Raw genomic sequence first — 25464 nt, 5'->3', positions numbered from 1 at the left:
TATGTAATAAAATATTATTACCCTTTTTTAAATCTCTTCATATTTTCCACAATATTAAACTGTTGCCATCTTTTGGAAAAATTAATTATATTATCTGATATATAATCATTGTTGCCAATGTGTACAAATGTTAAATCTTGTAATACTAGACCTCTGAAATAAAAAGGTTTTTTAAATGTTGATGTATATTTAAATAGGGAAGTACAATACACTTAATTGTATAACAAATTAAATTTTTTCGAATACACTTTTTAGATTTTGAACGGAGTGATGAATGTATTGATTTTACAATGATGTGAGTTTTTTTTTTATTTTTGTGTCTGTCATCACGTTTTGGAGTAGTAATAATGCTTCGATTTTTTTACTTCAGCCCCCCTTTGAAAAGGAAAATTCATCTAGTTAGTACTTTGGGAGGTCAAAAGTTAAAAATTTCCAGTAGTTTTCAAAAGCGTCGGGAAAAACCCTGAAAAATTAACGGAAAAACGGGAATTTTTACGCATAACCACTTTTCGACAAAATCGATTTTTTGATTTTGCTGTAACTCATAAATACTTGAAATTTTCACCAAATGTTTATATTATGGTTATTTATTTACGATTAAATTTTCAAAATATTTTGACCTTTTCTAAACTGCTTATAGACAATTGAAATTTTCGACTTTTTTAAGTTTTTTTTTCTTAAAATGCCAATAAAAAAAATTTGGCTATCTAAAAAATCTTTAAAATTTATTACAAGGTTTATTATAAGTTGTACTCATCGTAGTAAAAAAAAAATCAAAAATCATTAGTCACAATTTTTGTTTATAAGCATTTAAAGTTCAAATGTTTACGAAATATATCAAAACCGCGAAAATCATTGACTGACAAATCATCTCCGTTCAGATTCGTTTTTCGTATACAATGATACCTGTCATTGCATTCAAATTTAACACATCTATTATAGTGACCAGTGACCTACTCTCCATCTCTACTATACAGCAGAGCGATACCCACTAGCCCACTTTTTTTAATAATGTATATTGTTGAATATTTTAATGCTATCAAAATAATCTTAGTAATGTAAGCTAGATAACTGTTGTAAAAGTAGTGCATATATTCTTTTAGTTTAACTACTAATAAAAATATAAAAGATAATATTTACATCATATATTTTATTTCAGAAGGCCAAACACCAGTATTAAAATAACTGTTGTTTTTATTAACTAACTTATTGTAGTTACATATAATTAGGTTAACTTAATTGTTATGATATGCATGTCTAGATATATTAATTTAAATAACAATAATTTTTATCTCAAGTAAATTGGTGTAAACACAATCGTTTATTTTGTTGGTTCATTATTTTATTATGATTATTAATTACCTATAAGATTTTAAGTTTAATATATTTAAATATTCTAAATTGTCTTACATGTAAGGGATGCAAGGAGGATTTGTGTCTGCTAAAGCTTGTCTATAAGCTCTAAAACTTGATGAACTATCAATCAGTGCACAGTATTCTTTTAATCCTTCAGTAATATATTTTTGCCATTCTAGACGTCTAATTGGTGCACTATCTAAAGCAGACAAAAGAGCTAAATATGAATTAAAATTATTCATCTTTCTCAAGCTTTTCATAATTTTGATAAACTTTAAAACATAACGTTCACGTTCTTTAGCTTCATTTTGTTCTAGTATACGCGATCTCGCCCTAAAAAAAGTATTATATTACTTATGTATTTATTCAGGGTGATTCATCAAGCATGCTCAATCCAATTTTTCTTTTACTAATTAATTTATTCAAATTTCATATTATATAAAGGTCATATTTTAAAATATTTAAATTTGTATTATTTTTAAAATTCAAATTCAAATTATTCTATGGCATTACAATTTTTTTTCTTTTAATGAGACATGATGATTTTTTTTTGTAAATTTTGAGGTATCTAAATCAAAATTCAAACAAGTAGTTTTTGAGTTATAAATATGTATATACTAAAGATATAAGTCCTTCAAAATGGTTTTACAAACATATAAAACCAATGTAATATTGGATCTAGTATTTACTTTACTTACTTCACAGGTAATTTTTACTAATTATAAAATATTAATTACTAAAATGTTTAAATAATTATAGCTCCCATACTTCTCAAAACCAATATTATGGACTTATCATTCTAATTCTTTAAAAAATCTGATTTCTAATTTAAATGTATTAAAAACTTCAAAATAGTCATATAATTAACAATTTACAAGGAAAAAAAATTAATTCTCAACAACTATTGGTAGTGAGATCATTAAGACATCATAATCAAAGTATTCAAAAATATGGTCCTGAGTATAATATATAGTAATAATTTCCTAAATTCAGAATTTCAATAAAAAATATTATTAAAGAAAATATAGAGATGAACACGCTTGGCAAAAAACCCTGTATAGAAAAACAATATATTATACATTATTAAACATAATTTATATTTTCCTTAAAAATACATACCAGTATGACATTTTGTTAAAATGTTCTGTAAATTCTGTGAGATTTGGACTACGCTCTTCATTTTGTTCCTTAACCCAAATTAAAACTTCAGGTATCTCAATTTTCATAAATAGTTCTGAATCCAACATTGTCATTTGTTCAGCAATAAGTTCTGTTTTATAGTCTAATAAAGTGGCTTGACGAGTATATATATTTTGAGATGGTAATAGAGCATTAATTGAAGTATTATGCACCAATTTTGCCTGATACCTTTCCAAAAGTTTTACTCTAAGTGCTTTTGCCATAGTTAAATCCCCAGCACATAATAGTTGATATACAAATTCCATGAGAATTTGCAGCACTTCATTATCTAAGTCTGTTAAACTATAATCAATTGAATCTTTTAAATATTTATTCACATAATTTTAAAATTTGTATTCACTTACGTTAAATCACTAACTACTCTAACTAACAGAGAAAATGACTCTCGGCCAGCTCTTTGCCTATTTAAATCACCAGAGTTTTGGAACCTTTGATGTCGCATGCAAAGTTTTTGTATTAATTCTAAAGGTGATATAAATGTTCTATATGTTGTTAAAAACGCTTCTTGATACATAAAATCTAAAATTAAGATAAAATATTATAAATAAATAGTAAATATACATACAGTTATTCATAGTGTCTTCACTAATATTTTCAGCTTTAACATTTTGAAGGTTAGTATACATTTTAATTTTCATATTCCAAAGCAAAATATTTTAGATAAGGTATATAAAAATAATATTTTTTTGATGTATGTGTGACTATTGGTGTTCGCACACTATCAGAGTACAAAAGTTTTTTTATGGACACCAATGGTTACACTTTATTATTATCTATACATATTATAATATGAAATTCTATATATTTTAAAATAAAACTATGAAATAATGAGTGTAGACACTTAAATGGATAATTTTGTATAATACAATTTTTAATTTTTACCATTTTTAACTGCATTTGTTGCATGAACTACAAGTGCATCTGCATGCCCACCACGAACAAGTGGTCCGTCTTCTTCTGGTTTTTTAAATAATAGCCATTGAGATACATTTAGTTCTTCCATAATGTTAACTTCACTAATATCAGTTTGTAAAGGTTGTTCAGTAGTACTTGGTGTAACATCCCTATAAAATATAAGTTATGTTAAACTTTGCAATAGGTTAAAAAATTTATTACTGGTGAAAATAAAATAATTGCACAGTTCAAAAATATAATTAAAATCATAATTATTCACTTAATAATTAATGTTTGTCATGTACAAATGTATATAAAATGTATGATGATCAATTAAATAAAATTACTGTGAACTATTAAGATTAAAACCATAAAATTACTTAAGAACTACTCTAGGAAAATTTGATAATATATATTTTATTTAGTTCAACCTTCAATCTATCAATAGTCATACTAAAAAATAGAAATAAATTAATATGTTAAGTACTCTTACTGAATTTCTAAACATTGAGATTGAATTGGAGTTGATATAACTTCTGTTATGTATACTTTATTTGGAGTATTAGGTGGTGTCAGTTCTCTATAAGGAGATGTCATTATTTTACCTCGTTTAGGCGGTAATGCAGGTGGATCAGAGTCACTGAAAATATATAAATATTTTTTTAATTCAAATAACTTCTTTAATTTAAAATTTAAGAATATGTCTCATACTTGGTAAAATAATATTGTTGACAAGAATTTTCAACGCTATAACTTTGGATTTCACTCTGATACTTTTGAGGTGAATGCCAATTACTTTGATGAAGCATTGTGTATGTATGAACAGAATGACGTAGAAATTCCGTAGTATTTCCATGCGTACAATTGCCAAACATTTCCATGTATGCCATTACTATGATAATTTCATATTTTAAGTAAATTACAATTATAATATTCAAATAAAGAACAACATTCTATATTCACTCTAAACTATTTTCAAACTAAATTTGATATAGTTTCTTCTAACTAAATGGTAACTAACATGCACAAAAAAACCTATATTTTTTAACATCTTACCAGAATATGCCACCGAATGAAACACTAAAGAAAAATAAATTTATAACTATAAATTGATTTATCATAAATAATAATTATATTAAAAAGAAAATTATTAGTGATTTCAATCATTTTATTAATTATTCAATTTTATATAAATCATAGATCATTATTTTTTATTATTACAAGAAAGAACTTATTCATTTATTATTATATTTAAAATTAAATAGATATAATAATTACCAATTGAATACAGTGAAACCTCTAACAGATACCTATAAATAGTAGATATTTTTTGAAACAAACTAATAACATTCTATAAACTGAACCCTCTGAAAAGTTGACAAAATTTCAGCTACAGAGTGTCAGTATTTAGAGGTTTAACTATATTTGTTTATAGAGGTACAATAAAAATTAAATTATTTTATTTATTTACTTGTTCATTCTTAACAAATATTTAATAGTTATTAATTATTGAACTATTAACCAAATATTAGGTAATAATCAATATTAAATATAATAATTATAGATAATGTATTTCAATAATTGTTTACTGCTAACATAAATATATTACACTAATATTTATACCTCTAATGTTAAAAAAAAAAACCATTAGATACATCTAAGATATTATCAAGTATCAAAAATAGAAATTTTTTTTAAGTAGCATATTTATGTATCCGGAAATACTTTGATAAATGTGTTAATATATGGAAGTCTCATGTATATATTATATATTTATTCTAAATCTTTGAATAAAAAATCATGTTTTAATATAACTTACTATGTTTCTTTTTTAACGGTAAAGGTGGTGGATTTGAAGGATCCACTGCAGGGTTATCAAGTGATGCAGTATGTGTTAAAGCTTGGATACTACAATGACTGTTATTTCTATGGAAGTTATATTGTGTGGCCATTTCATCCATAGATAAATTGTCATAAGTAGACCTTAGCCTTTGTCTGACTATTCGTTTTTTTTCTGGCACTGGTGGTGGAATCTAGTAAAATTAAAACTTCCAATTAGATATTGTATTGAAATATATAATAAACAAATTTTTATTTTAAGTTAAATGAAAAAATAAATTACTTCATCATTTGTTGTTAAACAATTAATTTCGTTTGATACTACAGTTCTATTAGTGATTTGATGTATTGTTGTGGATTTAGAATGTGTCCAAACTTGATTAGATGCCTGATGAATAAATGCAGTTTTCTTTTCTACCATTGCTAATAAACATAATTAAAATTTATTTTTATAATTAAAGAAAATGTTAAATGAAGGATAAGAAATCAATCTGTCTTTTAGTGTTAAAATTATCAATTTTAGGACTAAAAAAAGATTTAAAATTTATATTAGTAATATTTATAGCATTCAAACCTGTTTTCAGAAATCTAACATTATTAGGCCAATCAAGAAGTAGAAAATAAAAATATAAGCATAATTAACATAAAATATAGTAACTGTAATAATGAACAAATATGTATAAAATGCATTAACTTTGTATATACCAGTTTACAATAGGTCATTTTACTTTAATATTAAACTAATCACACAATGTTGGTTCTACTTAATGAAAATTTGCCGTATTGTACATTTATAACATGGAGATAACACACGTGAGTGTGATGTCCTCTTAATATTTGTTTCTCCATACTAAATAATTATATTCTTATGTTATTTTACAGTTGTAAAAGTTGTAAAAAACGTTATTTGTCAGTTTTGATTAAATTTTTTAAAATAAGTAAATAGTTAAGTTTAAATTTAAACTGTACCTATAAAATGTTAGAGATGTTATAAATATTAAAAAACACTTACTATGCTGAGGTGGATATTCAGAAAACGGAGATATTCGTTTTTCATTGCCTTGATCTACTGAAGCAGAACTGGAAGAACAGTTACAATAGCCACATACATGATTGGTATCATCTAATAATTTATATAATTAGTATTTTATATTATTATTTGATAAATGGACCATATTAATATCTTACTAGTTAAAAAAGAACTATCATCATTGGACATAGCAATGTTAACTTCATCATCATTTAAAATTGAATCTAGTGAACCAATTGATGAAGACCTATCAGAAAGGCTTAATGGCTCTAAAGATAAGTTGCACAGAGCATGCTTGGTGTTATTATGTCCAGTACGACGTTTTGGTGGTAAAGGAGGAGGAGAATTATTTTGGTCAGTCTTTTTTAACCATGTTCTGTTTGGGAATAATTTTGTTAATAATTAGACAATGTTTTTATTAGATATCACTTAATCTTACCGATCAGGTAAAGGTGGCTTTGAAGGAGGATTACAGTCAACTGTATCAAAGGAATGATTACTTGTTTGTTCCAATATTTCTCTTTCCCTTGGTGTTAATGGTATATCTGGTAAAGAAACTCTTTGCTTCAATTCATCAGGAAGTTTCAATGAATCCTCATCTTTGTACACAGTTTTAAGTACACCATGGTTAAGTTTATCATTAGTTAATGATACCAAGTTCTAAAATTTACCAAAAATATTAATTTAAAATAATAACTGTATAACAGAAAATATATGCCTATATTATTTTAATACCTGAATAGCCAGCTCAACTAAACGCAGTATATCTGATACATTATCTGTATTGATTGCTTTTTCTCCAAATATGAGAACATCATCACATAGCTTAATCAGTTGTGCTACACTTTGGTACACTTGATTTAAAGCAGATACAACCAATGAACTTTGCTCATTAATATCATATGATTTAAACACCCCACAAATTGTTGTTACAGTTTCTAAAACTACTGTACCATTTCCAGGTAACATTTCTAATTTATTTTTTGTTACTACATCAAGGAAATGTCTTAAGGCTATCTGAACCTAAAAAAATTATTTTTTTATTAAATAGATAATTATTTAAATATAAATAAAATACCAAATTTACATACTTTTAATAAAAATAAAAATAAATGATAAGATTAAAACTTACTTGTCTAACATTAAAGTCGATGTCATTAAGGGACCGCTTAGGACTACTTCCAGATGAAGCATGTCTTTGCTTTGGCAAACCATTTTTCGGCGAACCACTTCTAGAGCTGATGGCGCTATGACTAGGCGATCGCATTGCTGATGATATAATATCCAATAAATCTTCTTTAAATGAACGAGCTCGTCTAGCAAATTTATTACCACTACCAATGTTACTATTCCATTTTTTGTACTTTTCATCCGGGACAACTCCTTAAAACAAACAGTACAAGTTAATATCACATTTATTTAAAAAAAAATTCTACAGTAATGCAGTACATTTTAGGTACACTTGAGATGGCACAAAGCTAATATTTAAGATTTAACACTTTACTACTTCAGAATATAGGCAGTTATGTTATTACTTATTTGTGGACCGTTGATGCAAGTACACAGACTACAGAGATAAAGAATCTAAAAATAGAGCGTCTAACCTAAATGAGTGGGGTACGACACTACGGTCGTACACGAATGACGAATGTGGAATGACTATAACTAAACACGCCCGACTGTCTCAAACATGCAGTTTCACACTTCGCTTTCAGTGCTCAGTGCTCACTGCTCACTGTTCAGCCAAGTCAATCTTAATATTACTTTAGTTTACAGACTATGTATTGACAAATGACAACTATCCAATTGTCATATCTACTTATGACTTATCTACAAATTTTACATTTGACGGAATCCACGGAAATAGTTTTCTACATTTCATACTCGACGAATACGTGTTTGGCGCCTACGTAATTGGAAATATGGAATCAAATAAACATTAAAACAATAGATTGTAGTATTGTATACCTATTTAATTATTACGTCACGTCTACAACACCGTATCAACGATCAAGGTTATTACTTATCCATACTTAGTCATTTGTTTTAATTTAATACAGATACAGGATGTACGTATATGGTAAATATATATAGGCACTAAATGAGTAACCAAGTTTGGACAGAATACCGATGGAAACACAATATGATTCAAAACAACATAATTGACTGGTAAATGTAAGTTAATAGAATATTTTTAACAAAAATTAATATCTAAAAATGAAAATTTAGTATTCAATAGGATTCAAATACTTAATGGTAGGTAGGTAACTTTTTAATATATTATTATTATTAATTTTTTTTACAATAAACAGATTTAAATTTTAAATTGTATATATTATAGTACCTATAGGTACTAACCAATTACCTATTTGTTGTTAAACTCATTTTTGTCCTATAAGTTATAGGTATAACGCAATTAAAAATATATATATATAAATATTTTGAAGTAGGTACGTGGTATTAAGTAGATGATAATATATTTAATACATTTATTTATTTATACGACGTCCTACTCGCATGATGTGTTGCCTCTGTCTTGTTAAATGATTTAATAACAATATAAAATTTGAGTTACCGAACACAAATTTTCTATGTTATTTGTTTTTTTATTATTTGTAACTACACTGCAGTTCGCTATATAGATATAAGAATACAAGGATATGGATATCTACAACACGTGTAGGTGTAACATCCTTTATGATTTTTTAAAAATTGTATACTTACATATTTGGAATTACTTTTTTCGATAAATTACGCATACATTTTAAAATTATTATTAATATAATATTTGATTTAAATATTCACGTGTTTCATTAAATTTTAAAAATAGTATTTTAATTAGAAATCAATTTATCGAAAAAACATTTCTAAGAAATTACGATTATGTTATCTACCATTATTTTTTTTTAATAATTTATAGGTCATACATTTAGCCATACATCCGGAAGTTCGTGCACTAACTACCGAAATGAGTAATAAACATATAATTTGTTATAATGCAACAAATATTTTGAAAAATCCATTAAAGTTTAACCTTTTTTTGTTCCTATTTCAGTGTAAATAAACTGATTTAAGTTTTTTTCAATAAATAGTACTTATAACTCTGATTACAAATAATATGCGAAAAATGTGTAGAAATAATTAACAAGTAGGTATTTCATTTAAAAGGTACAGCCGTTTAAATTTTACAATTTTAATATTATGCGAAGCCATGCGCCAGGAACTATATACCTACTATTTTAGTACCTATAGTTAATACTTATTATTTAATAAGACTCAAAAGTTATAGGAGCTAAAAGGCATAATATGCACGAAATATTTTGATATACGCATGAATAAGTGTAACGTATGCAAAAAAATAATTCAAAATTCCAACAAATATCTTTTTTAATTAAAAAAATTTTGAGAATCGTGCCGTTGTCATCAAATTGATATTCGACTGCGACGATGACAATAAATATCTACGAAAAATAATACTGGATTTTGTAGGTACTCAATATTATTTAAAATACCTACTACCTATAGGCTATAGCCTATAGGTTAAGAAAATAAATCAATTTTTTTTAGAAAATATTAAGCATGCTTTGTATGCGTATGAAAATCAATTAGATAAATAATATGCACTTTCCCTCTAAAATTCACTAAATATGTATTTAAAATTATCCTTTTTTAAACTTGCCATCGTATTGTTCGGATTTCTAGCTTGGTCTGCAATAAATCGAAAGCTTACACTATACAGAACAATATGTAACTTTTGAGCCTTATTTATTAATATTACCATTGATTTTAGAATATAATAATATTCTAAAATCAATGATATTTTTACATACGAGTTATGACTTACAGAGCCGCTGCTGCTGTTTTGCATTCTTACGTATTTAATGTATATCTACTAATTACTATCTATACTCGTCGAGTTTAGTGATCTGAGCTGATAAACGTAGGGAGCGATTGTCATACCTAATTTTACACATAAGATACATCCTTTAGGTAAACCCGCCGATGGGTGAGTTTAAACTCACCTAATTTCCCCTCTTTATCATATGTAGATTGTTGCACATCTTGGGGAAGTTTTAGAGCCAAGCTTCTAATTCAATGAGATATCCCTGGGACCTCAAAATTTGCAACCGTAGCTGATAGGTGTAGAGAGTGACCGAAAGACGTCATACGTAATTGTGATACTTTGATTTGTAAGGTTACCTAACTACCTACGATGAATGTCTGAGTCATTAGGATCAGATATAGTACAGAAAGTGCAGGTTTATCATAGGAAATCGAGGAATACGCAAAATATACATAATAGTGCATGTCGCACGGTCACACGACGTATATGGTATATAGGTACTTCAATAAGCTGTAGCTTTTATATAACTACCTAGGTACTCGTTTCCAAATATTTATTTTCGTGTTTTTGTAATCAGAAAAAGTAGTGTTAATTTTAAATGATATGCCTGTTGTTAAAATGCATTCGTTACATTACTTTTTTACTTTAGTAATACTTAATATAATATCTCTTTTTCCTGTTTTAATAATGATTGATTTTAGATAATTATAGAAACTAAAATAACATTATTTTATTTTTGAAAATCCAACTATATGCAATTTAAATTATAAAAAACACGTGAAAATATATATAGTAAAAGTATACATATTTTAAACTCTCCATGCAATATATCAAATATATATTTGTAGATACTTTTAAATTTTTGTTAAAGTATAATCAACCAAATAATTTAAAATATGTGTATTTTTATACAACAGCTATTGCATATTTCTTAACCAAGATAGAATGTAAATAATAATTTAGAAAACTAGTCAAAAAAGATAATTTCTAATTCTAATAGACTACTGGCAAAATTAAAACATAAATAAAAAGTATGGAAGTAAAATCATTTAAATGTAATAACATTTTTTTTTTATTTTGCTACAAGTAAAACTAAATGCTATGAAAAAACAACATCAACAAAGGTTTCATTAATAAATATGATTAAATTAGGTATACAATTTAAAACTATTATACTATATACATATTTTAGCATTTAATTTGTTTCAATCTATTAAACATCATATGTTTCTTACTTATAATTAAAATTTTGTAATTTAATAATTATCAATTTGTATCTTTTCCCCACTATGAATTATTCTAACCAATACTTTATTTTCCATTCTACTTTCATATTACTCTGTTACTATGTTGATGGTTATAAATCATAATAATAAACAGTTTTTTATATTGTGCTCAACTCATTGAAATAAATAAATAAATAAATATACAACTGTAATTAAAAATTTAAATATTTTTGCAAAAATTTGTTCAACTTCTATTTTTTAGATTTAGGAAAATTCACATTGGATGTTATTATGCAATTATATAATTATAAATATTATTATCTAAAAAAATTTCTTAATATATCAAATATAGGTTATAAATTCTAGTTCTAGTGGACAAATTTATAATTGTTTAGAAAATGTACAAATAATCTCTAAGAAAGCAACACTAACTGTTCAAATTTTTGTAACTTTACTGGAGATCAAAATATTTTTTAGTGCCTATTAATAGTTTTTTGTGAGTTAAATACAATTATTATGAGATGGCTGTTGTTGCTTCTAATATAATAATAGAACACAAAAAAAATTAAATAAATTGCTCACAACCCAGGGTCCTTATACAATACTTACATTACTAGAGAAGGCATAGATAGCCCTACCAAAATTAATCTCAACCCTCTCAAGATAATTTAATCTTCAAACCCTTACAATATCAATCAAAATGAATATAGTAGAAAATAGTATGAAGTGAACCTACACGCAACAAGCAAATATTCAACCCCAATATAAATAATACTAAAGCAATAGACATAACTTCATTAGACATAAAATATTTTTATTTGATTATTGTTCTATAAGTTTTAATATTTTATTGTCAAGTTTTAAACTGATCTATTTTCATTTTTCAATAAAGATAATTCTATAACAGGTCACATTCAATAAAAATGTAATGTAGATAAGTACCTATATTATTTACCTACATTTTTAAAAGTTTGAAAAAATGCTAATGTCTCTGATTTTTAAATTTTTTTAGGAAAACTTAAAATAAGTCAAAATAGTAATAGCTATATTACTAATATTTAAACTCATTAGTAATAATAAAAGAAAAATTAAACTAGAGTAAAAAATAATAATTTTACTTTCATAAAAATAAGCAATGAAAAGGAATATAGTAAACCCTAACAAATAACAGTTATTACATGATTTCAAATAAAGGCTAAGCTCCAACGGTTAGGTTAGGTTTATTAGGACTATTCTTTATGAAATTTGTTGGAGGGGTTTTAACCATACAAGATTTTTAGCTAGTTGTCACTATATAAGTTGTATCAAAACGATCTGACACATTTAAACATAAATTTAATGTAAAATTGTTATATCTCCATGATCCGCAGTGTGTTTATTAATTATTCAAAAACTAACTGAACATTGTATACTTAATTTATTACATATTGCTGATACATTTTATTATGCAAAATATTTCCTATTATCTCCTCAAGAATACAATTATTATCAATAAATGAGTTGTATATATTTAAAAAGAGTAATCAGTTGATAAACAATATTTATTCAAGTATTTAATAAATAAATAACTTTAGATGTTTAATGATTTGTCAAGACTTTATTTAGTAAACATAAGCATGCGTGTGCTCAAAAACAATCTACAATGTTTACATAATTGATTATTAATACTTACTACATTGCTCAATTTCATCATCTTTATCAGAATCATGTTTATTCGTCGAAGACATGTTGTTAAAAACCAATCATACGACGAAACAAACCATAACTGAATGTAATACATTGTTGATCATGTTATGTGTCGTTTGAGTTCAACATGATCAATCAAATTGCTGATAATCATTTTCAGTATAATGAATTGAAATATAATTAAAGAAAGGTGTATGTAGATATGACACTAGTCACTAACAAGCTAAAGCTACTACACTTACCATGGCTGATTATGCTTAAACGCTGAATGGTGACTGTTTACTTGAACCAATCTGGTACAAAAATTATATTGTTCCATCATGAATTAGTGCATTTATATAGATATTCATTATTTATACTCTAACACTAATGGCATTAAGAATTAACTCATAAATCTTAATTCTGAACTATATTTATGAAAAGTTGTGATATTTGTTGGCGTTTAAAAACTTTTTATCACATCATTATCACAATACCTATCATATAATATTGTTTTTGAAACCACGGTATGAGCAGCACAGAAATTTACTGATATCAATACGCCTTGGTTTTAAACATTTTGCTATCAAATGTTATCAATTTATCATGTACAGTAAAGTTGTATGTACGCTATACGGTATGTACATAGATGTAAAATATGTTTATAGTTAAAAAATGTGCACTAAGATATTGTTAACAGAATGAATAATATTGAATATTATTTTTTTGTGTTTACTAAATAATTTTAGTTTTTATTTTACATACGTATTTGTTTTTATAAATCTTTCTAATCAATCATTACCAAAAATTACTTTTTATATACATTATCTTACTTTTTTATTCTTATATATAATAAAATAATAAATTTAATTTGTTGAAATTAAGTTTGAAATTTAAATAATTGATGCCGAACGAAGACATTTTTTATTCTTCTGATCCCATTTCATCAGGTAACAAATATCTGTTGTCTATTACTATCATACTTAAAATATATTAAACAACAACTGCTTTATTGTGTAGAATATTTTAATTGGTAACTATTCTTATATTTTTATAATATAAGCAATAATTGACTAATTAAATATTTATGATTTTCAATGCATAACAATATAACAGGTTATTGGTTCCTGTTATAATATTTTAAATGACATGAATCATCATTTAAACAAAATGAATTATGATATTTTAATTAAAAATATTAGGTATATTATATTTCATAAAAATATATAAGCGGGTATTGAGCACTTAGTTGGTAACATTTTAGTAGCCAACACTGCCATTAAGTTATTCTATAGTAGTAATGTCTAATAGTCTATAAGATGTTCCAGAAATTTGATCTTTTATACATTTATACCCGCTTTTTACATAATTGTAAATGTTTTTATTGATTTTTGATAAACCCATTTATCGGTTTTACAAATTCAAATTAATCTGAACACTTCCTAACTTTACACTTGATGCAGTTTTTTAATTAGTATTAGTCCTATACATACAAGTTGAACAATTAAGAATAATACAATATCTGCAAATTGTATATAAAAAAAATTATTTTATAATAAAAATATTTATTGTCTATATAGTTTTATTATTTAATTTATAGGTGATTTAAGTAAAAATACTTTAAAACTGATTATAAAATGTAATCTTATTTATTGATCTTTTACAATTATTTATAAAAAAATAGTTTAAAAGTCATTGTATTATTGTCTATAGTAAGGGTCTATAGTGAATTTCTTGACTAGATGATTTTATTGTTTAATATTGATTATATTTTTTTGCATTTTTTCTTAAAAATTATACTCTTTTTTAATAATAATAAATAAAAACAACATATCCATCTAATTTTACGTTATATTTTAATTTTAGTCATCGAATATTTTACGATTTTTCAAACGTTAATTTCAAACTCATGATGTAGATTAATTAATAATTACCTATATGCAGCATATACATATTATAAAATTTGACCAGTTGATATTAAAAAAACGTTTCGCAAAAAAAAAAACATAGTTGTCAAATATTTAGTGGCTACACTGAACAAAATCAACGTGTGTTGTGTTTTTAAAACGTAAAAAATTGGAGACTATGTTTATTATCGAAGCCGGCATATTATGTATTGCTGCAGTTAGCAGTTGTCAGTTTCAATATTTATTTTGAATAAATAAAAATAATAATAATTGTATAAAATATTTAAGACGATCCTTAATTTTTTATTTTACGATAAAAACTATGTAATTAAAATAACGATTATGTTTTTGTACTCGACAAATCAATAGACATTTATCTAAATATATTATTGATTCATTTTAAATTAATATAACTATATAAGTCATGTCAATATTAGATCCTAGCGATATTTCTACTTTGCCTTGGTATTATGACGAATTTGGTAAGTGTTTTTTTTTTTTAATTTTTACAGGGAATACTTTAGTACCTAGGGTTATAGTAATAATATATAATTTTTTTCTCACTAACCGTACTTTGTGTTGGGCTAACTAAAAATATTTAATATTTATTAATTATTATACTTCTAAGAATTATATGATTTGCTATCCTACCATTCCTATCTATTGTGTCTTAAGTATAGAGATTGATTTATAAATGTTGAAAAAATTTCATGAAGCGTTTTTATTTTTATTTTAGTATATAATATTGAAAGTAATTTTCCTATTACATTAAAATATAGATAATTATTAAAATTGTTGAATAATTAATAATATTTATATAATATAATAGTGTTTATGATATTCGTATTTTACCAGCTTATATTAATTTATAAAATATTTTGTTCGAAGAAAAATTGACGTACGATATTACATTGTATAATATTCGTATAATTTTGTAATTATTAATCATATAAATTAATAATTATAGGTAATATTCAGTTTTTAAATTAAAAGTAAAAAACTGCCGCCCATTTACTTCCGAGTTAAGTGATAGTGTAGTAGGTAGTACTACTGTATTCACCGCAGTGTTCCTCATGTTAGTACAAGGATTTATATATAGGATCAATGACCCGCTTATATGATATTATCTCGAGTTCAAGGACATTACTTATTATGTTTTTACTACACTTTTTTATTTTATTTTCCATGATTTTGCAATACAATTTTTGCCTAAATTAATGTATTTTATTTTATGTTTAAATGTTTTTAAATTTTAATTGAAAACACAAAATAATAAATAATTTGATTCACCTAGCTTTATGTGTAATGTCGTAAGGCCAACAATTATATGCCCTAAAAATCTATAAAATATGTATGCAGTTATACCCTAAAAATTACCAAAATATGCCCTTAAAATATGCTCTAAAAAAAAATGTTATTGTAAAAATGATTAAATGATTAATTTTTATGTATTATACTATAATGCAATTATTGCCAATGATTTATAAAAATGCGTGGTATTAAAAAATATTAAAAATTAAAAAATTAAAGTAATAAGTGATTCAAATGATAAACATTTTAATTTTTACTTGATCTTATTGCATTGAACAATTAATGATTATTGAATAAGTTTTCAAACAGCATTGAGCGTCGACAAATTTTTGTAGCATGAAAAAGAACGTACTACATCAACGGATGTAATAGCTAGGTGCCTATTTATAATACAATAAATTGTTGCTTGTCAAATCTTCTGGGATACTATCTAACATCACCGGATAATACTTTAGACATTTTCGTAAGAATATGAAAACTATTTTTTTTTTAAAACATATTTTTTGTTAATATCAGTGCCATTTGTACCATTAATTTCACATGTTTTACTTCGCGCAGTTTCTATTATTTTAATTGAGTCTTTAATAAGTTTTTAAGATCTTAAATATGCTGCAAAAATATACTTAATGCTAAAAAATGCAAAAATTCTATAATATGCAATAATATACAAAATAAAATTTCGTGTACAGCATCTTTAGGTTATGAAACAAATTTTAGTATAAACTAGCTATTTTTTTGATCAACCAATAAAAAAAATATGCAAATGCATATAAGTGTTGGCTCTAGACTATTGTGTATTATATACCAACTACCATACCAAGTATTGAAGTATATTATATACCTTAGTGTGATCACGATTCCCGGTACAACTAAATATCTCAGCTGCGTGACATTGGATTAAAATGAGGTTTTGGGGAAGTAAAAAAAAGTACCCAAATGGCAAATATGTACACATTTTGAAAAACTTTCAAATTGTTAACCCTTTTCTGAACGCGCATATGTAGTATAATTTACTTTTTTTAAATGACATTTATTTTTTTCTACACTTCGGATAGATTACTTTTGTTAAAACTATTTTCGAATAGTTTTTTCTATTTAAAAAATTGACCATGTTAGTCAGTTTAAATTTGAATTTAAGCATAATTCACTTTCATCGAAATTTTAACACGGTCAATTTAATAAACAAAAAACAATGTTTATATGAAAATAATTTAAAAAACCCAGAAAAAGTCCGAAAATGTAGAAAAAAAATAGGTTCTAATTAAAAAAAGTAAGTTGTATTGTGCATGTGTGTACCAAAGGGTTACAGTTTTAAAATTTCTTAAAATATATAGTTGAGTACTATTTTTCACCTCAAAAAAACGTATACGCTATCAGCTATTAAAATATCAATTTTATATTTTATAATTATTAATTAGGTATCTACTATACCCACTAAAATATTTTTTATTTTAAACGCATTAAAAAAATATATTTTGGATATAAAGATGGGCCCTCAAAATCAATGGGCGCCGTGACCGTACCCCCTTGCACCCTTTAATCCGGGCTGGAACATACCTACTTAAATGCAACTTTTATTTTTGAAATTGTTTATGGAATTTTGTTTTACAAGATTTTTAAAGTTGCTATAATATGTCAAATATATATATATATATTAGTAAGAAACTTATGGGGAATTTTGTACTTTCAATTCTTAATTATAAAAAATTGAACTTAAGATGTTTAAAAAAAATTGTAACTACGTATTTTTAGGGTGTTACCACTGGGTATCTTCCCTAATCTCATTATTCATATCATTCTTACTTGTCATTTATCAAACCTATATATGTATAGATTGTAGATTTCTTCGAATAATAAAAAAAAAAAAACTACGTATTTTCGATATTTTATATGATAGCTAAAAAAATTATGTATGATCTATTTAAATTTTTTAATCAATTGTTGAACTTTTTAAAAACAAAATTTTTTCAACAGCTTATAGATCAACTATCTACGGTTTCTCAATGCATTATTACAACTAGTGCTTCGGAAATTATATTTTTTCCGCTATTTTATTAATAGTTCTTTCTTCTTTATAGTAATTCACTATTTTAAAAATATACTTTTGAAAACGATCTTTCAGATTATATAACCAAGTAAATTTAGAAATATATTTTTATTGCTAATTGCTATTAAAGTTATTTATTTTACCTACTAATAGTAATAAAGAAATTTGAATTAACTGGTTGAGCACACTTTAATGATTAATATTTAATTGTTATAATAGTATATATTTTTATAATGTAGGTATTATCGTTACAGATTACCGATCTACCATAAAAGGGTGTGAAATACGAATAGGTTCATGATATAAATGTGATATAAAATAATAGCAATACATACTAAATTAAATCTTTTGATAATTTAATTGTATACAACATTAAATATATTAAGTAAGACTCTTAAAGTTTCAAATGTCCTGGAAAAATATATTTGAAACAACAAAATAACTAAAAATTGTTTTTCTTTTTTTTTAATATCTAATTTTGTCTAAATTTGAAATTTATATGTATATAGAAAAAAGTTAGGTTTTAAAAATTAATTAAATTTTTTAATTCAAAATAGTTTTTAAACTTTCATAATATTGATAAATTTTGTGAACATTGATTCTAATGCTTAAACAAAATATAGCTTAATACAGCTGTAAGAAAAACTTATGGGATTTTGTATTAAATTTTCAAATATTAACTAAACGAAAATTTTTTAATCAAAACTTATAAAAAAGTAAAAACATACATTTATAGTAAAATCAAAACACAAGTTATATTCATGTTCTGCATAGAATCTAAAATGTTATTTTAAGCTAAATTGTTTTATTTATTTTCCAATAATAATGTTTCTAATATATTTATCAATAAAAATATTAAGTTTTTAAAATAGTCATTGTTCAATGTTCAATTCCATGGAAAAATAAATATAAATAACCAAACAAATGCACCATATAACAAATAGTTTTAATAGTTTAAAGTTTAAAATATTCAAATATACACTATTTTAAATGTTTACTTAAATTTTCTTGAGATTATAAAAAAGATTATTAATAAGTAAATTTTTATATTACTTTGTAATTTTACTATTGCGTATTGAAACAAAAAATATGTATAAACCAATTTACTCACTGAATTAAAAATACTGAAACTTATTGTTATTATTAATCAATTATAATCATTCTTTTACATTTTAGAAGCACACAATATTTTTATGTTAAATTATAAATATAAGGTATTGGGGCGTTTATTGTACTTGTATTATGTTATACTAAACTAATAACAAAATTTAACACAATTTTGTGGTTCATTACTTTGTAAAAATGTCTTTAAATTTAAAAGATTTCAAAATGTAATAAAAAAATAATTAGTATCTAAAATAAAAAATCCTCTTTGTCATTTCATTTTTTGACTTGTTATTAAAATCAAATTTATTACTTGTTGATTAATGATTATTAATGAACTGTCAACTGATAGTTAATATATAATAATATTGATAATCACTTAGTAATAAATTGCTCAATAAAATAATTATATTATAAGCTAAAGGCATACTTAAAAATTAAAATTGTATTTATATATTTTTTTAGGAATGATGGATGTACTAGTTGAACCTAAGGATAAACTCTTTGAGGTAAGCTTGTATAAGTTCAGATAAATTAATAAATAGTTTTTTTCTAATAATTTCAACTATCCACATAATGCAGTATTGAGTATAATGATTATTTACCTGAATATTTTAAAATATTTTAATTTATGAAATTATTTTTATATATACAAAGTGTTCTTCAAGTAGTCCATAGTCCATCTCTTTTATTTCTTCAATAATGTAGCTACCTAAAATCTGATTTTTGGTATTTTTAAATATATTTTAAGACCCTATTATCTAATTCTTAACATTTTTTTACCACTTAAAGAGTGTTTTGGGATATACAAAACTATACAGTAAATTATTTAGTGGACAATTTTTCTGAAAATTGATGTGTCAAAATTAAAATTAAAATGGATTTTCAAATTTATTTATCAAGAATAATTTATAGGTCCCATGATTTAGGAGATATAAGGGCTATGTTAATTTTAAAACTTATATATGTGGTCCATATATCAGACAAAACATATATTTCATATATTTATAAAACTATTTAAATTTAATATAAGTTAATTTAAATGTTTAAAAAAAATATTCAACAAATCATTTACTGTAAAAAAGAGAGTAGGTTTTCATTTTAAATATAGAAATTTGTCCCACCACAGAACTATCTTTAAGTTGTAACAAAAATCTCAAGAATTTGAAAATTGGTCTTTATGTTTATTTAAAAATTCCATGTATCAGAATTTTAATACATTTATCATTAAATTAAACAGTAGGAGAGAATATTTGGTGAATCATTCTATATATTTAATTTAAAATCATCAATAAATATTTAATAAACATTTTTTTTTGTGTATCATTAATAATTTTTATTAATTAAAATGTCTTTTCTATTTTAGTTTGATGAGCTTAAAATGGAACCATTGTCACCTTGTTTTGGTGATGATATAAAATTTAATACTGGAATTAGTGATCTAGATACCGATTATATGATGCAATGGAACATTGAATCATGTTTAGAAAATGGTAATATTATTTTAGTTGTTCTTTTATTTTTAGAATAATTGATTTTTATATTTTAGGTATTGATTTGGAAAACAATTCATTCAAATCATCACCTCCATCATCTCCTTCTTCTAATGGGTCAATGCCAAGTGGTGATTCACAATCATCATTTGATTCAAACCAAGTACTTGCTAAAATATATTTATATATCAAGTAATAATAATAATTTTCTTATTTTTGTTTTTGTTTTTGTTTTAAAAGATATTACCAAGAATATTATCACCAAATATGAGTAATGAAAATACAATAATTTGTGATACTAATACAGTATTTGCTATAAAATCTACAAATGGAAGTAAAACATTACCAAAACTGAAAATATCTCCAACTCCAATTAAACCAAATTTCAATGCAGCTACTAGAACTAATAACAATTGTAAGTTATAATTAGACAAATTATTTTTAAAATCAATTTTTAATAGCGTTTCTAATTTTTATTTTATTTGTTAGTCAATGTTTCTTCAATGCTGACTGATCAAACTAATCAATCTCCAGTTACAATTTCAAAATCATTTGGTAATAATTAGTATTATAATAATATTATACTAGAACAAAAAGTCTCTTGGCATTTAGTCTCAAAATTAAGTGATAATCATAGGACATTTTTAATAATATTTAAATAAACCATTTCAGAATAAGTAAAATATTCTTTTACTTACTTTGTAAAACCTTGTTGATATATCACAAGACGAATATAAAATAATATATTTATATTTGGGTATTAAACTGTAATCATTTTTTATTTTACATATGACATAGAATACTAATAAATACCTAGTGACTAAATGCCAAATGTATAATAAAAACATAACTCATGTTGTCAATATACTTAATTTTTAGCATCAACTCTTCCACGAAAGATTATACTAACTCCAGATCAATTTTCAAAAATAACTAAATTGCAAAAACAAAAACAAATTGATTTGAATATACCAACTGCAATACCATTAGTATCAAGTACATCAGAAGTTAATACTCAATTGACATTGCCAATAGTTGATATTGATTCAGCAAAGTCTAAAAATTCTACTACCACTTTACAATATAATCAAGTAAAACATTTATTATTCAAATAAACAAAGTATATTTAATATATTATTTGTGTGTATTATATTAGTTAAGTGCAATAAAACGACATCAACGTATGATACGAAATCGAGAAGCAGCAAGCTTATCTCGTAAAAAGAAAAAGGAATACGTAACATCATTAGAAGAAAAAATATGTATATTGGAAAAAGAAAATCTGGAATTGAAAATTGTTAGTCAATTAAAATAAGTTTTCAATTTTATAGTAAACAAATATAACCTATTAGTTTTACTAAACAATTTATTCTTTTATTTAGGAAAATTCAGCATTAAAAGAACGGCTTAAAATTTTCGACAAATTATCTTCAATAACAGATAGACCTATTATCAAAAAAGCCAAAAAAGCTACAGCTATATTATCAGTAGTTTTAATGATTTCTTTAAATGTTGTACCTTCAGGGTAACTACTGATGATAAATTATAACATATATAAATATTTTAAATTGAAATAATTTTACTTATTTAGGCTTTTCAATGTAAGGCAATTCGATAAATCACAAATGCAAATGAATCTTGGTGAAAATTACAATACAAAAAATATTGAAAACATAAACTTTCATAGCAGAAATCTATTATGGGTCAATGATTTTGAAGACAGTAATTCGTCGTTGAATGCTACTGAACATTTGATGTGTCCAACATTTATAAATGTATCTGAATCAAAAAGGTTAGTAAAATTATCTGAATTAAATAGATTATATTAAGTATTTGTTTACCGACTTTTAAAAGTCTTATTTTTGTGTGATGTATAATTTTATTGTTGGGTACTTACTCGATAAGAATATTTAATATATAGCATACAAATAGAAGATTTTTAATTTAATTTGTTTTTCGTTGTATTTATGATGTACAGTAGCATCCGCTTAATTGAGACACATTGGGCGGTGACCTATTTGTCCTCATTATCCGACTGTCCCGATTAACTGAATAACTAATGAACCGATACATTCGTTCGGGACTATACAATCTATCCCTATTAATCAGTTGTCCTCTTTATGTGGTGACCCAAATAAGCGGATTCTACTGATATAAATCTAAGTTGGAAATAAAATAATCAAATGTTCTTATTTTTAGAATTGATAGTGAACTTCGAAAATGGATAGAACCAAAGAATTTGAAGTTGTTGAATGATAATTTATCAATGGTTTATGTTGAACCTCCAATTATAAGTACAACTATTGAACATTCCAAAGATAATGAATCCATCGGAAACAAAGACAAAAAAATGGAAAGAACACACAAAAGGAATTTTAAGTGAGTGCATTACATTTTAAGTAAATTATATAAAATTAATATTCCAATTAAATCTAAATATTTTAATAATATTTAACTCATAGAAAAAGAAAGCATATTCCATCTAACAACGATTTCATAGAAATATTTGGTCAGTTGAAGTTAGATAGTAAAGAAAGTTTATTTGATTCCATTGAAAGGCAAGATGATACATTCTATGTTGTATCTTTTTCTGGTGATCATTTATTATTACCAGCTAGTCATAATGCCTCTAATACTACCCTTCGACCAAAAATGTCACTTGTTTTTCCAACTCTATCATCAAATGGTAAGAATTAATTTATTAAATCATACAATATTGTAATAGATTATATAAATTCTCTGATGTATCTTAAATATAAATATTAATTATGTACTTACATTTAACTTTTTTGTAGGTTCTGATTTTGTCACTATGATTCAAATTGATTGTGCAGTAACTGATACAAAAACATTACATATTCGAGATACTCACTTAAGACATAATAATGAGTTTAAAAATAATGTTTCTTCAAACTTAAAGCAGCACAATGGTATTAAATTATTTTATTTAAAATAAAATAATTTTACTAAACATGCCATTTTTATTTAATGGCTTTTATTATGAAACTAAAACTTTCTTTAATACTTATTTTTACAGGTCATAGAAACAATATAGCACACAAGCCCTATTTCGTACGACAAAGTTATTCTGGTTCAATGTTTAGCAAAATGAATCATGAACTTCCAAGTTACTAATATTACATGTATTTTAAAATCAGAAATCATATCTCAATCATTTTCTCTTGTAGTTTAATGCAATTTTTTCTTTAAAAGCTTGGGTATACTATAATATACTAATAATATGAATTGTCATGTTTACTAATTCCTACAAAAAGTAGCATTCAATTGAAAAGTTAAACTACTGATATATGATCTAATCAATTAATTTTTAGTACCATATTCATAATTTAGCATATTGTATATGCAGTAAAATAAAAAAATTAAATTTTTAGTATGTATATTTAAATTTAATATTATAATAGGCTTTTTTGTTGATATTTTTCAAACTTTTTTTTGTATATATAATTCATTATTTAGAGTTTTATTATAGTAATATAGCCGAGTTATAATAACTTCATTTTTTTTTAATTTATTAGAAATTTTAATTTAAATCAATGTTTTAATTGGTTTATCTTAAAGTTATTACTTTCAAATATCATAGTCAAAGTCTTCTGAATGTTTTATATTTATTGTATTGTATTGTAATCTGGATTGTCTAGATTGTTAATTCATAAAAATAATAATATTAGAACTTCAAATTTTGTAGATTTTTTAGTAGTCTAAACTTTATTCAAAATGTGGTATATATGTAATGATTATTGCTTTCATACTTTTTCATACTCTCAGTCCCTTCCTACCAGTATTTTAAAAGAAACTGTAATAAATATGTATCCATAATAAATGTCCTTTTATTAAATCTATGAACCTTATCAATTTTAATTATATCATTAAAATATAGATTTAATATATTTATATTTATTTATATTACTGTATTATTATATAGCTTAGACAATAATAATAATAAACTAATGACTGTTGATGAAAGTTATTATTTTACATTTGAATCATTTAATGTAGATAATCTACATGGATTTATGGTTTTATATTTGACATATTGACTATTATCATTGTAAAATGCTATTATTTATTTTGATTTTATAGTATACTATTCCAAAAATAAAATGTATTAGAAAATATTAAATTTTAGATTGGTTTGTAATTTTATAATAATCTTAAGTTGTTTAAATTTTTTTATAAACAAGCAATAATTTACTATGAATTAATTTAACAGTATTTTTAACTCATTTTTATAAATATTTTATGATCAAAATAATATAGAGATATTCAAGGTTGTGTGTTATTTAGATTTGTTTATTTTATATTTTAATTTATGTTAAAAAAAAATTGTTTATGTATTTCTGTAATAGTTCCTTAAAAAAATGTGGTCGATTTTTTATTTGTTTTGGTTTAAGTAAGATTCAACTATATTTATTTATGTATTATTATAATTTATTTTCCTTTTTAAATTTTATAAAATAGGTAGTGTATTATAAGAGTGATTTTTGTTTTGTATGTATTTTAAGCTAATAAATGAAACATATTTATAAA

At 24.0% G+C, this 25464-nt stretch overlaps 2 protein-coding genes across 5 annotated transcripts in view; one reads left to right on the top strand and one right to left on the bottom strand.

Annotated features, from left to right (window-relative positions):
• LOC132928562 (guanine nucleotide-releasing factor 2) overlaps window positions 1–13526 on the bottom strand; it is a 17291-nt gene extending 3765 nt beyond the window's left edge. The window contains exons 1-17 of one of the 2 annotated variants that reach the window (XM_060993337.1): window positions 13318–13526; window positions 13062–13218; window positions 7452–7702; window positions 7055–7342; window positions 6759–6979; window positions 6478–6695; window positions 6302–6412; window positions 5573–5712; window positions 5270–5483; window positions 4507–4530; window positions 4162–4342; window positions 3944–4090; window positions 3439–3620; window positions 2901–3075; window positions 2476–2838; window positions 1411–1689; window positions 22–153 (exon numbers count right to left, since the gene is read on the bottom strand). In XM_060993337.1, coding sequence (XP_060849320.1) covers window positions 22–153; window positions 1411–1689; window positions 2476–2838; window positions 2901–3075; window positions 3439–3620; window positions 3944–4090; window positions 4162–4342; window positions 4507–4530; window positions 5270–5483; window positions 5573–5712; window positions 6302–6412; window positions 6478–6695; window positions 6759–6979; window positions 7055–7342; window positions 7452–7702; window positions 13062–13116 — 2981 coding nt within the window. In that variant the 5' untranslated portion in view covers window positions 13117–13218; window positions 13318–13526. The remainder of the gene's footprint in view (window positions 1–21; window positions 154–1410; window positions 1690–2475; window positions 2839–2900; window positions 3076–3438; window positions 3621–3943; window positions 4091–4161; window positions 4343–4506; window positions 4531–5269; window positions 5484–5572; window positions 5713–6301; window positions 6413–6477; window positions 6696–6758; window positions 6980–7054; window positions 7343–7451; window positions 7703–13061; window positions 13219–13317) is intronic. The other variant, XM_060993338.1, reaches the window with a different exon arrangement.
• Window positions 8044–25464, top strand: LOC132928563 (cyclic AMP-dependent transcription factor ATF-6 alpha). Of its 3 annotated transcripts, none has more exons than XM_060993341.1 (14): window positions 8044–8494; window positions 19889–19932; window positions 20790–20916; window positions 20973–21079; window positions 21157–21331; window positions 21406–21471; window positions 21796–22007; window positions 22073–22213; window positions 22299–22441; window positions 22508–22708; window positions 23116–23295; window positions 23379–23602; window positions 23712–23846; window positions 23954–25464. In XM_060993341.1, the coding sequence occupies exons 2-14, from the start codon at window positions 19891–19893 to the stop codon at window positions 24049–24051; spliced, it is 1851 nt and encodes a 616-aa protein (XP_060849324.1). In that variant the 5' UTR covers window positions 8044–8494; window positions 19889–19890; the 3' UTR covers window positions 24052–25464. The 3 variants fall into 3 exon arrangements, with proteins under 3 accessions (XP_060849324.1, XP_060849323.1, XP_060849322.1); XM_060993340.1 differs by lacking the exon at window positions 8044–8494 and adding an exon at window positions 13734–14004; XM_060993339.1 differs by lacking the exon at window positions 8044–8494 and adding an exon at window positions 15158–15443.

The sequence above is a fragment of the Rhopalosiphum padi genome, chromosome 4 (genome assembly GCF_020882245.1).
Source record: "Rhopalosiphum padi isolate XX-2018 chromosome 4, ASM2088224v1, whole genome shotgun sequence".
NCBI classification, from domain to species: Eukaryota; Metazoa; Arthropoda; class Insecta; order Hemiptera; family Aphididae; genus Rhopalosiphum; species Rhopalosiphum padi.
The sequence above is the reverse complement of the archived record's forward strand: the minus strand, read 5'-3'. Positions and strand labels throughout refer to the sequence as shown.